Source organism: Balaenoptera borealis (genome assembly GCF_965194805.1).
Source record: "Balaenoptera borealis genome assembly, chromosome: 6".
NCBI lineage: Eukaryota > Metazoa > Chordata > Mammalia > Artiodactyla > Balaenopteridae > Balaenoptera > Balaenoptera borealis.
This window is the reverse complement of record NC_138863.1, coordinates 13,511,447-13,525,832: the sequence shown is the minus strand read 5'-3', so window position 1 is coordinate 13,525,832 and position 14,386 is coordinate 13,511,447. Positions and strand designations below refer to the sequence as shown.

The window sequence follows — 14,386 nt, the reverse complement described above, 5'->3', positions numbered from 1 at the left end:
CGCCTTCTAAGGGAGGAGAGAGTCGGTAATTAAGCATAAATAAACAAGGTAATTTCCCTGGATGAAAATGGTTGGGAAGAAAATTAAAGAGGAGAAGAGAAAAGAGTGATCCAGGTAGGGGTGGCAGAAGCCAGGTTTAGAAAGGGTGGTCACAGATGGCCATTTTGGTTGAGAATGAGAAGAAGCCGGCCATGTGATGATCTGGGGGAAGATCTTGAGGAAGGATCAAGCTTGCAGCATCCAAGAGTGGACCGCTGGTTGGGCTGGAGCACAGTGAGGGAGGGAGAGAGACAGGAGGGGAGGTCAGCCTTGTAAGAAAATGCCCTGGAGCACGCTTGGCGGAGGGTTTAGACGTGGGGGCTACTGAGAGCTCTTCTTTCCCGTCCCTCTTCCCACTGACCCACAGGGCACTGCCTCCTTCTCTTTAAGTAACCATCATCACTACTCAGTCTCATATCTGCAGCGCCATTAAGCATGACCTTTCTCTCTTCTGGAGGTCATTAAAAGATAAGCACCTCTGGCTGCTGAAGGTAAAATTCTCCCCCCAAGACCACTGTGGGTCTCTAAGGGCCTTTGGGTTCCAGAGACGGAGGGCTCCGCAGGGGCCTCACCTTCCGGTGTTTGGACCCAACATTAGTTGTCATTTCTGGTCAGTCTTATTTCTCATTTCTACACCCAAATTACCTCCTATACCTCATATAAGAAGTGTGGGGATACTTGAGTGGAGTGAGGTTGGGGGCAAGTTACTAACCCTCTCGATGCTCTGCATTCCTTTATACAACAGGGGAAACAGTTCCTACTCCGTGGGGTCGTGCGTGTTAAATGAGATAATGTACATATGGCACCCAGCACATTCTGGCTCACTGTCGACACTCAAGAAGTGTTCTTTTATTTAAAAAAAATTCGGTTCCAAATCAGTCCAACTATACAGGTTCCATTTTAATTGATCTTCTACCTATCACAAAATATACTCTATGAAATTTTCTTCTTTATATCCACCCAGCTGTGGTAAAACTTTTAAGTATGCCATATATCTCTGTATTTTAGCCTGTGGATTAATGAAATCTGTGGCATCATATTTTCTTGTTTGTTTCACATTTTTTAAATTGAGGAATAATTGACAGATGACATTATGCTAGTTTTAGGTGTACAAAATAATGATTCTGTATTTGTACATACTGTGAAATAATCACCACAATAAGTCTAGTTCACATCGTTACCATGCATAGCTACTAAGAATTTTTTGTGTGTGTGATGAGGACTTTTAAGATCTACTCTCTTGGCAACTTTCAAATATTTGATACAGTATGGTTAACTCTAGTCACCAAGCTGTACGTTCCATTCCCATGACTTATTTATTTTATAACTGGAAGTTTGTACCTTTTTGATCCCCTTCACCCCACCTCTGACAACTATCAGTCTGTTCTCTGTATCTGTGAGCTTGCTATTTTTTTTTTCTGGTTTTGTTTTTTGTTTTTAAATTCCACATATGAGTGAGATCATACGGCTTTTGTCTTTCTCTGACTTATTTCACTCAGCATGGTGCCTTTCAGGTCCACGCATGTCGTCGAAAATGGCAAGATTTCATTTTTTTTTATCACCGAATAGTATTCCATTGTGTATATATGCCACATTTTCATCCACCAGTGGACACTTAAGTTGTTTCTGTATCTTGGCTAGTTTAAATAATGCTGTAATGAACATGGGGGTGTGTATATCTTTTCGAATTAGTGTTTTTGTTTTCTTCGAATAAATACCCAGAAGTGGAATTGCTGAATCATATGGTAGTTCCATTTTTAATTTTTTGAGGAATCTCCATACTGTTTTTCGTAGTGGCTACACCAGTTTACGTTTCCACCAAGAGTGCACAAGGGTTCCCTTTTCTCCACATCCTTACCAACACTTGTTATCTCTGGTTGTTTTGATAATAGCCATTCTAACAGGTGTGAGGAGATAATTCATTGTGGTTTTGATTTGCATTTCCCTGGTGATTAGTGATATTGAGCATCTTTTCACGTACCATTGGCCATCTGTATGTCTCCTCTGGGAAAATGTCTATTCAGATCCTCTGCCTATTTTTTAATGAGATCGTTGTTGGCTTTTTTTTTTTTTTTTGCCATTGAGTTGTACGAGTTCTTTGTATATTTTACGTATTAACCCCTTATCAGGTATATGATTTGCAAATATTTCTCCCATTCAGTGGCTTGCTTTTCATTTTTTTGATGATTTCCTTTGTTGTGCAGAAGCTTTTTAATTTGATGTAGTCTCATTTGTTTATTTTTGCTTTTGTTGCCTTTGCTTTTGGAGTCAGATCCAAAAAATCATTGCCAAAACCAATGTCAAGGAGCTTATTACCTATGTTTTTTCCCAGGAGTTTATGGCTTCTGGTCTTATACTCAAGTAGTAAATACATTTTTAGTTAATTTCATGTATGGTGTAAGATAGTAGTCTGGTTTCATTCTTTTACTTGTGGCTGTCAGCTTTCCCAATGTTTATTGAAGAGACTATCCTTTCCCCATTGTATATTCTTGGCTCCTTTGACATCATACTTTTTTTTTTATGACATTCTTGTTTCCTAGGAACACAAATTTCAGTGCCAATTTTTATTTCTAATGTGTGAAGTCTTTACATTTTACATTCTAGCCTGAAATAAAGTCTCTCTCCAATATCTTCCTATGAACAGACACTAAAAAAATGAGGTTTTTAAGATTGAATAATAGCACAATTTTAAATTTAAAGACTAAAAATGAGGGAGATAAACACATATCTTTTTTCACTTCCCCATAATTCCAAGTTTTTATTTTAAAGCCTCAGCAATCCATAAAAAGAAATGATCAGTTTAAATTGGTAGCAGATATAGGAGAATTCTTCTAATCCAGGAGGTATGAAAATGATTTACTTCTAATAGTCTCAGAAGGCCCAAGTAAATTATGTTCCCACTACTGACCTAAATATGTGTAGTCTTTAGTGGGGAGTGCTTAGCTTTGTAAAATCATTTAAAAAATAGTTTTACTATTCAATGTTACAGTCTTCATTCGTTCAGGGGATACATGAGGATTATTCTAGAACTTCTGATTTTCATTTTGAACATATCAGATAGAGTTCATTACAGTTTCTTACTTAGCGGCAGTCTTATGCTTCCCTTTCTTGGTATCAACTTCCACATCCTTTAGTTAAAGTCAGGGAAATTTTCAGCAATATTTTGGTTACTTTTGCATTTCTTCTCATGAGATTTCTTCTCGTGCTCTACAAGAATTCCAATTCAACAGTGATATCCAGACCCTGTTCTGACTGGAGGTGCCTTCTCTATGGTTTTCATAGAGGAAGAATATCGTGCATGTGAATTTTTTAATTAATTTATTTTTCTTTATGGCATCACGAATACAAGAAAAGATGAACAGTGTTTGGGGATAAAGCCATTAAAGATTTCAATAGACCTAAGGACAGCAGGAAGGCATTTATGCCAAATGGCAGCTAAACACCTCTTTCTACACTCTCTCCCTTTATATGCAGTCTTCCAAGTGCTTGGACATGGCTTACAAGTTGTAACCACTTCTCGGAACTGTTTTCAGAAAGAAGAAGTCTCAGTGTTAAAAAATGCTTTGCTTTTCAATTGCAGCTACAAAAAGTGTGTTACTAAGGCCCAGACATTCTGAATGTAATAATTATTCATGAAGGCCTAGGGTGTGATGAGACCTTCCCAACATGAAGTTTAAGGGAGTTATCTTTTAGGAGTGACCAGACTCTAAAGGAACGTTCAGAGATTTGGTGAAAGTTAACAGTCACTGTTTTGAATAAAGACTTGCTGTTTCAGAGGAACATTGCTTTTTGCTCTTCACAGTAATGCTACTCCAAAAGAAATGGCCAGCTTCTCTTTTTCTTTTTTCTTTTTTTAAATTCTCACTGCTACAGTCCCATTCTCCATAGAGTAGAGCAGGTAATTTCTTAAAGAGGTAAACCAGATCATGTCACACTCCAGGTTACAAATTTCTACAGTCTTCTGTTGCAATGAGAATAAAATCCAGCTCCTTTTCAGGACCCACGAGGTCCCCTGCCTAGTTCCATGGTTTCACCAACCCTTAGGTCCGGCCTCACTGATTGTCATTCTGCTCGAATGACCACTCTGGTTCCCACCTCATGGCCTTTGCCCCTGCTGTTTCCTCTGGGAACCCTTTTCTGGAGATTGCAGTGCTGGTAGCTACGTTTCCTTCAGATCTGAGCCCAAATGTCACCTTCCCAGAGCTACTCCATAACACCCCCTCCACTTCAAATTCTGCATCCAGGAGTTGATCGCAGCACTTCCAAGTATCCCAGTCTGGAAAAGATGTTTCTGGGGGCACGGGAAATCCTAGAAAGTGGTGCCCAAATCTAAACCATGTGTCCATTAAAAAGTTAGATGCAATGTGTATGACCTCAAAGTTTCACTTGAGGGAAGTGTTAATAAAAAATTAACTTTTGACTGTCTTAAGTGTTTTTTCTGGACGATGTGCATCATTTTAGTTTGATGAACCAGTGTGTTGGGAGATTCCAGTTCATTGCAGTTCTTTGAATTTAAGCAACTCCAAGCCCATCCAGGATTATTATATTTTAAAATTTGCTACTCTCTCAGTTTACTTATCCAATAAGTAATTATTGCCCACCTACTATGTGCCAGGCATTCTCCTGGGCCTGCAGGGGACTCTGCGAGGAAGAGTCCCTGCCCTTTGGGGGGTTTAACTTTAGTGGGAGACACAGACACAGAATAAATGACTACTCTAGGTCAGGTCATTGGTCAGGTGAGCAAATTCTTTATAGAGGTGACATTTGGGCAGTTGCAGAACAATATCACCTTTTCCTAAAGACTTTATTTCCCCATAATCCGGAAAATATTAGGTGTGTGTTTTTCCTTTTTGCTCTTCTTAGACATTTATCATTCCTGTGGAGGTTGTTTATTTTCATGCCCTTTGATATCCCGGAGTGAAAATACATGAAACCAATGGCAAATCTGAATGCTATATACAGAATATTGTCAGAAAAAATTTCTGGTCCAAATTTTACTTTTTAAATTCTCTTGTATCTGCTATTGAAAAAGACAACTCACAAAAGAATGACATGGTACTTTAAAACTTTGTTCAAAACCTAAATGAGTATATGTATCTCTCACCGCAATTCTGTGAGGTTACAAGCAATACATTGTTGAACAAAATGTTCCATCGTGACTTTTACTTTTAAATTTTGTAAAACATACCTTGATACTAGATTAACGTACATGTATTCATGAACAGTGGCAGAATTTAGGGAACATAGCTTATATATGGAAAAACCCAAGGAGTAATCATAATAGGTTCTTACCGAGGTAACTGTCGAATGTCTCCAGAATACTGTTCATATTTGTAGTTTACCACATACCACTGGGAACTGTAAAATTTACAAGCCTGAAAGGAAAAAAACGGCAATTAAAAATTATCATTCAAAAAGCAGCTGTCCTGATAAAGAAGCACAGTGAATTCAGTGCTCATGATCTCCGGGCTAATGTTAAGGTAGCTATGTTAGCAATTTTAAGGTAGATAAGGGGCTTGAGCATTATAATCATTTCATTTTCCAGTGAAAGGAAAATCTAACCTTTCCCAGACTCTTAGAGGAGGAACCGTTTAACATATTTATTCTATTTTTCTCCATTAAGGAAAGCCTAATTTAATCATCCTCTGAATCATAACCGGATATGTCACTAACCTCAAGTACCATCATTTTTCAGCTTTCCTTGGAAACCCTTCCTTTATTTAACAGTTCTTAGCAGTGAAATATGTTATTATTTATATGCCATCCTTTCATCATAATTTTAGCCCATTTCTTCTTATTCTCGCATCGGTAACCTATCCTTTTCCTCTTTATATCAACCCTGTTGTCAGCTTGAGATGAGTTTTTCAGTTTTACCTCATTGCCTTCTGAGCCCAACCTTCTCCCTGATTATTCATCAACTTTATAAATATATGTGAATAAAAGATGACCAAAAAACTTTTAAAAAACAATGTTAATAGCACAAAAGAATTATCTTAGAGTGGTTCATGCTGGCTGAGTTTACAGTATTTACCCATGGCAAATATTTCCCAAACACCGACCCTGTGCCTGGCACAGTACTGACCATAGAGTGGTAATGGGGATTTCACTAGCTGGGTTTTAAGATTCCTTTAGATTCTAAAATTACGTAAATCTGGGGATTAAACAGCAACACCAGGATTATAAGGAGACCCTGTCCTCTAGCATTAGTGGGAAAAAATGAGGAGCAATAAACTTACTGCAATGTGAGAGATAAGACCTCTGATCGTCTTTGTAACAAAGAAGGCGACAGCAAATGAGAGCTCTTCATGAGAGTCATTACTCAAGGTGTGGAAGGGTTAGAGCAAAGAAAGCACGGGCACTGTCCTTGCAGAAACAGAGAGTGGGAAGGAGTGGCTCAGAGGGGGGTGTAGAAACACCCAGGGTGTTCTCTTGGGTGGAGAACACAGGGTGCGGGCACCTGGCTCAAGATGCACGGGAAAGGCAGGGAGAAGGGTTAGGGGTCCTCAGGCGCACTGGATTTCTCTGGCCTTGAACTTCCTCAGCACCATAGCTTTATCTGTTCAGGGAAACACCCCGACGACGCAAATGGGGACTGAGGGCAAACAATGCATGAGACTAGGACGAAGATAGGAGTGGGGGGATGGCGGCAGGGGGACAGGAGAAAGAAGAGATTAAAAACAGAACAGCAACAAGACAAATGGACGTGGATAACAGTCAAAGAGGATTCAGGGGATGTGTACCGACTCTGGATGGAGAAGAGGAATGTGAACAAAACTGAATGTTTAGCTAAAATTAAATTTCTTAACCTGCCAATTCCTGAGCCAACTGTGCAAACCACATGTTTCTGGAAATAAAAGGAAAACTGAACCCTGATATGCTCCCTGGCTAAAAAGTTCCATCTTCATTTTCGATAAAGATGCCAGGAATTCAGGCAAGGAGCGCAAAGATACACAGCATCCCAACCCAAGAGGGCAAAGCATTCATGATCACGGTTCTTTCCCACCCTCTCTCACTTACTTTCCTTTCTCTACACTTTCCTGTAGTTCTCAAACGATACAAAATGGAAAACAAAAAGCATAAAACCCACCCCTTTTTTGCATTCCCTTTCAATCTTTTTTTTTCTGGTGCATAGTTTTACCTAGTTCTCCTCTAAGTATATATTTGAATTGGAATATTGTTTTTATTCACTTAAAGGCATATTCTAAAGATTTTTTAACTTTTGCTTTCTAAGTTTTATGACCACTTTAAATAAGTAGAATAAAGTCTCATACCCTAATTTACCAACCTGGTCTCTTAGTTTTGGAAACCATCCATTCATTAATTTGGTCAATAAACATTATTGAACCCATACTGTGTGCCCGGTGTTTTTCCAGGTGATGCAAATACATCAGTGAACAAGGGACAAAAATTCATGCCCTCTTGAAAAGTGTGCCCCTGTGAAGAGCTGGTCAACAAACACAAAAATAAGTAAATTGTGTAATGTATCAGGAAATGCTAAGTGTCATGGGAAAAATATAGCAGAAGAAGGGGGATGGATAGAGTTGGGGAAGGAGGGACAATTTAAATAGAATGGTTAGGGTAAGTCTTACAAAGAAGGTGACATTTGAGCAAAGACTTATAGAAGAGGACAGAGTGAGCAGTTACTATGGCTAGTTCAAATTTTGTGCCATTGTAGAAAAAAATGCTTCAGAGTGTTTCTTCATGAATTTGGTCCTCCCATTTTCCCCCAAGTTTGACCCTTTTTGGATTATTTTTTTAGGATAGAGTACTCAAAGTATTTTAAAGATTCTTGATAAAAAACTGCCAAACCAATGTATATTCTTTACAAAAAAAATGCAAACAGAGGGTACCGCACTGAACCAGGAGCTACAGGGCTTTATTCTTGGTCTGGAACTAGTACTGAATTCCAACAAGATTTTGGTCAAATCATTTCATTTATTAGGATCTCTGATTTAGCAACTGAACACTCAGTATATTAGACTGGATTAGAAATTTCTCTCTCATAATATCTATTGCTACACTTCCTAATCTGGAGGTTTCGATGGGACAAATGTGCATTGTCTCATTGCCCTGTCTTGCTATGGATAGTACCTATGTTTAACCATGATAAACATTCACGCATATTACACACACTGTTCATGAGATGCCACAGGCCTAACCAAACCTGAGATATGTTAATCCTGAATTCCACTGACCAAAAATGAAGGTGGTTATTTCTTATACTAGTACAGCCTAGTAAAGAACTACCTCTTTTTTGTTTTGGCAGTGGCAAGTGCCTGTCAGATACTGTTCTAGTAGGTGCTTTACATATAATCTTAATAAGCACTCCATGAGATTTTGTATTCCCATTTTATAGATCACAGAGGCAAGGAGAGGCTCAGAATTTTGCCCAAGATCCCACATGTGATAGAAGTAGGATTTCAAACTGGATTTGTCTGACTCAAAAAGTCCATTCAACTAATTTATGAGTTGTTTGATATTTACAGACTTTGAAGACTTTAAAAAAAAATCACATCTGGACCACCATTCCAGAGGTTTTCTATGGTGTTTCTGTTTCTGTCTTGGAGTCAGACAAACCTGGTTTTGAATTTTGGTATTAACTGTGAGATCTCAATTAAGTGATTTAATATCTATTTCTTTATCTGTCTAAATAATACCACCTTCATTAGGATCGATTCCTATAAAGCACCTAACAGAGGGTAAGTAATTAACAAATACTTGTTTTTAAAAAATCGGTTTTCTCAGCAAGTTTGACTCAATCTATAAATCTCATTCATGACAGTTGATAATAACAACTTGTTTTTCTTGATTTATTCAAGTATAGTTTTGGAGAGCTATCTTAGCTCTGATGATCACAGCATTCTGTTTTAATCAAATTCCTCTGAATTTATTTGTTAGGTTTCTTGTAGCTGGTGGTAGGTAGATGAGGATTAGGGTTGGACTACATGACCCTTAAGAATCCTTGTAAGTCTGTGATTTCTCCAATTCTGAGAAAGCCAGCGCATTTTACAGACACATAAACATTTCTCCTACATAGTTAGGCATTTTGGAAATGTTACGCATAGAAAATTATTCTCCATTCTTTGTTCCAGCCCACACACTCACTCTAAGAAGATCATTAAGATCTATTATAATTATGACTACAATTCCTCTTTGTCCAAAAACTAAGCTGAAATGACCTGTTGCAAATTCAAAGTCACAGGCTACAACTCTGCTTGTTTTAGTAAGGCAATGGTTCCATTTCCCCCCTAAAAACTACCTATCTCCCAACACTGATTTCAAATTACCCACTTCTTATCCCCTTGAGAAAGGGAGACTTCCACAGTCTGCTTCAAAGATGAAGGCTGAATATCCAGCAAACATTTGCTGAGCTGGTTAATTTTTCCAAACAGCAATGCCCCGGTTCACATTTTATTCGTTTATTATGTTTGCTTGTTCAGCTTTTATCTTGCCATCTCTGCCTGTTATATGTTTAGACACACAAAAAAAATTGAGCCAACTCAACTTAGTCGAAGGCTTTTAAATCATTAAGATAGTGTTGCCCAAACTGTACTGTGTCCATGGGGCTTGCTAATTAAAATGCAGGTACCTGGGTCCCACGGGGGATTCACTGAATCAGAATGTCTAGAGGGGGCCTTGAAATGCATCATTCCACTGGAGTGACAGTGTGACTCTGTCCTTGTCATGCTGTCTGCCTATGAAATGAAAGCATTAGGGTCCCAGCTTCACACAGGGAACTCTAGTAACTGAGGTGACCCTCCAGCTTTCCCGTAAGTAGGCACATCCTTTTAAAAGAGCAGGGAGCGTATCAACTCCAGCATGGGGTTTTATTGATAGTGGAAACTCAATATATATGTGTTGAATGAATGAATCTTCTATATTCTTTCTTTTCCTTTAGAAATAACTAAACAAGACACCTTAAAAGTTCTAAAAATCTAAATACTTTCGAAAAGATTGGGCAACTATAAAGTGTACCCTAAAATACTCTAAACAAAACATATCATTTCCCCCCTTTTCCCTTCCTCTTTAGAGGATCATCAGAATCAATTCAAATCATGTTACCTACCTCAAATAGCAATTTAGGTTTGGCAATGTAATTTGTCCATCTCTTAAAAAGGCTGATTATTAGATTCTGGCTACAGAGTAATAAGCAGGTAATAGATTGCTTTTTAGATGCAAAATTATTTTTCTTTCTGGCTATAGAGGTTATTTAATTACATGACTACTTTCTTGCCAGAAATATTTATGTAACCACAAAAGGTGTTCTTTTTGGCCCTTAGTCACCAATGGGACTAATTCTGTATTTGTAAAATGATGGTGGTGATTTTCATATTAATGCCATTCTTTACAAAGTTTAGAAGTAATTACGGCTATTTTATAAATGTTAAAAAATGCAGCATCACGAAGTTAAGTGAATTCAGATAAATTATGTATTGAAAGAGTGGCTGAATAATTTATTGTCCACATTGAGGCACTTCAGAATGAAAGGAGATGCTATTAGCCAGGCCAACAGGTAGAATATGAAACTTCCTGCAAATCAGGACATTGGTCACCCAATAAATACATCGATATTTTAGAAAAAACGAAAAGGCACTGAAAACATTTTTTAATTTAACTTGACCACATTATATATTCCTTTAAAATGCAATCATTAATTTCTGTATTATAAAAATAAGCTGAACAGTTAATGATCTTTTAAAACTTATACTATACTCTTGGGAGAGAAATGAAAATGAGTTTGGACAAAATAAATGATGTAACTATAGATCTGATTCAGTTTCAGAAATCATGGTACAATCTTATTTAATAGATTTTTGAGTCTGGTTTTTTAAAATATTACTTGATATTAGATAGTGTTACTATGTATATAAATATGCATGTACCATGTAAAACAGAATGTCACATCAAATGCCAACCATAAGTGTAAATCATTTTTAAACTATTTTGTCTGAGTTATAGAGTGGCCTAAATTGCTACCTTTGTTGATTTTAAATTGAAAGTGAATCAAGGTATTTGGTTTGTCTTTTCAAAATGCATTGCACTAAGGCAACTGAACAAACTTTAAAATTAGACTTTCATAAATCACACCTGTGCCCAATCTGGGGAACCTACACTCTAATTTCCCAGCTAGATGTCACAAGTGTTTTGTCAGGACATAAATAATGGACGGTACTAAAAAAAAAAACCTTGATAATATTATGATCTACTTGTTCTTTTCATGTAAGTCATAAAATCTGGGCTGTAATTCAATGAAACTGAAATTTTAGGTTCAAACTTATGATGGTTGTTTTTTAAATTTTTATACTCCAGGGTCTCCGACTTATATTTCTATATTTATACACTTACCACCAAACCTTGTAGGAGGTTTTTATTGTGGAGAAGATTAGAGGAAGCCAATTTAGAATGGGAACCGTTTTACATGTTTGGAAACAAGACTATTATTCTAGGGATTTGAGAGACTAGAAAATAAATTTCTTCGAGGTGGTTAATGTGAAACACAAAAATATTTTGTTTTCATTGTTTTCAACAGTGTTTTCCATACACATTTTATCCTAATGCCACTAAAGAGTAAATGCATTTGAATTTACCTTAATCAACAGTTGTATGTTTATTATCTTTACTGTCATACATTTAGTGTTTAAAAAAAAATAGGGTGATCCATTTTGTTTTGACTATGATAGAAAAAAATCATTACATCTAAGACTAAACTATATACAGGACAACAGATTTTGATATCATTTTTCCATTAAATTCTTGAAGTTGCAAAATAAATATGGCTTTACTTATAAATTTACTTTTAAAAAGTACACACAAAGTGAAAAGTCCCTTAACTTCCAGCAAGACCTTCACTAGTGAATTAAGAGCCTCCTTCTTCAAAACAAAAACAAAAATCTTTCATTTGCACTAATTTTATTAAGAAAGGATTAAGATTTTTTTTTTAATTTGGAGAAATTTTTATAGTTGTATTCTCCCTAATATCTTCCAGTAACTGAAATTGTGCATGTACCCCTGATGTCACAGCAGAGGGGTTACTTCTAGATTGAAGAAAACTATGTTTATCGTGCTCTGGTCTAAAGTTAACAAATGTATTAGAATCACTCACTTGCTGCCCAATGATTCAGAATCAGAAAACGGCATTCATTTTTACTTAATTTATTTATACATACAAAAAAAAAAAAAAAAACAACCCACCTCAGAATCATTTACTGAAAGACTCATTCTTATTTCTGGGTAAGATGGACTGCACCTTATTCTACATGTGAGATTCAAACAATTTGTATAAAGTACAAAGGCATTTTGGTTAAAAGAATGGTTTCTTTATCAATGTACACAACTTGCAGTCCAAAATTAAACATAAAGCATATAAAATTATTTCAACCATAGAACAAATGAAATTCCCTGTGTTTTCTTCAGAAAAGAAACATTTCATTCTTTTTAGATATGTTTCATTCAGTTAACGAAATGGGGCAGCATGAAATACATTTGAAATCATGGCCAGCCTTCCTCTCCTCATCATTTTCTTTGAAATGCCTAGGACCCACGTTGCTTAAAATCTCTTTTACTTCTCGACATGATGCAGCTTCTACCTTGACTATTTATAATTTTCTCTCGAATGAATTGAATGCCACTTGTCTGGGTCCAAATGGTAGATGAGGAAGAAGAAATTCATTTTCATTATTACACTCACTTGGTCACATATTGTTTTTCATAGTTACAAAATTTTGCTTCTTAATAAATTAAGCAATATTTCGGTACATTATTTAACAGTCTCCTGAGCTATTTTTAACTTCAGAATGCATAGGTTATTCTGCCTGAAGAGTTCCAATAGTTTTACTGGGTTTACCCTTAAAGCACTTTCTAAGGAAGAGGGACAACAATATACTAGCACCTTCTTCGATAAGATAACACATCTTGCATCTCTTCAGTGTTCAACCCACTGTAATCGGGTTGTGATCAAAGCTTCTGAAACTGCTCTGTTAAAGAACCACCAATGACTCTGAATTACCCAATCTTGACACATTTTGGCATTTTACGCCATTGGCTCACTCTCGCTATTGACAGTTTGTTGATTCTGAGAAAGCAGTCTCTCCTTGATTTCTTCCTACCTCCCGGTCCACTCCATCTCCACCTCCTGTGTTGGGCCCTCTTTGCCAGCCCCTTATGTGGGAGCGTCACTCAGGGACCTGCCTCGTGGCATTCCTGGGCAAGCTCTTCCAGGCTCAAAGCTTCAACTTTCAAATCCAGAGCCAGCACCTACTCCTTCCTTCTACGTTGAGACCTATGTATGTACCTTCTTCTTGGATATCTCTCTCTGCATGTCGGCCGGAGAGATTACCTGACTTGCTTCGTCCATCCCTGCTTGAGCAATCTGTACTTTCTCCTGGGTACCTTACTTAAATTACTGGCACAACTATCTGGCTAATAGCCCAAGCCAGAAACGTGGGAGTCACTGCCAATATAGTCCTCTCCTTCACTTTCTTTTCCGTCACCAACTCCTGTCAATTCTGTCTCCTTCACAGCTCTTTACTGTCACCACAACCATGCTGCCATACGTTACCACAGATCTTTAACCCAGTTGGGCTATTAAAATAAAGTCTCCTATCTGTCCAACTTCCCTTCAGTGTTACTCATGCCCACAAGCCAACCAATCCATTCTCTGGTCTGCCTTTAGTTGTTTTTTTCTAACATGTGAACCTGACCTTGTTTCTCTATTTTACAGTAATACTCCAAGGGTTCTTGTTAGTTGTTTTGCAAAACTCTGATCACAGGTCTGTGATTTCCCGCCTGGTGCTGAGCTCCTTGACTATGTTACATCCAGGTGGTATCAGGAGCTTAGTAAGTGATAAATGTTGGTGAATAATAAATCCAGTCCAATCTTTCATGCAGTGGGCAAGGCCCTTTATTTCATACACTTTGTATGTGATCCACAGTAACAATATAAATCAGCAAGAGAGGAACTTTCTATATAAAGAATTCAACCGTTTGTAAAGATAATCAACTCCACCCAGCTAGACTGGGAGTAGCAGTTTCTGTGTGTATCTAAAAGGGCAGCTTGTTTAAGTCACTGAATTTGCATTTACCTCTAGGACACGAGAAAACATAATCTGGTAATTGGACAGGGGATTGAGAGGAGAAATTGAAGGGCTGAATATGATGTTACTTTGAGCTTTATGATTACTATTATTTACTTCCAACTTTGAAATTAACCTTGTTTATACTTACAATTTGCTGCATGCAGATAAATCTATAGAACTCCCATCACTGGGTGTATCTGGGATTGTGTCTTAACATTGTAAGAGGTTTACTCCGGGAAAAGGTAGACACTTTTGACACTAATGATAAGAAT

The 14,386-nt window shown here is 37.3% G+C and overlaps 1 protein-coding gene across 10 annotated transcripts in view; it reads right to left on the bottom strand.

Annotated features, from left to right (window-relative positions):
- DOCK10 (dedicator of cytokinesis 10) overlaps positions 1–14,386 on the bottom strand; it is a 299,794-nt gene that overhangs the window by 136,822 nt on the left and 148,586 nt on the right. For all 10 annotated transcript variants that reach the window (XR_014245733.1, XM_082395837.1, XM_082395839.1 and 7 more), the window contains one exon: positions 5,332–5,414. Coding sequence is in view for 9 of the 10 variants with exons in the window: in XM_082395837.1 (XP_082251963.1) it covers positions 5,332–5,414 (83 nt within the window). In the remaining variant the exon portion in view is untranslated. The remainder of the gene's footprint in view (positions 1–5,331; positions 5,415–14,386) is intronic.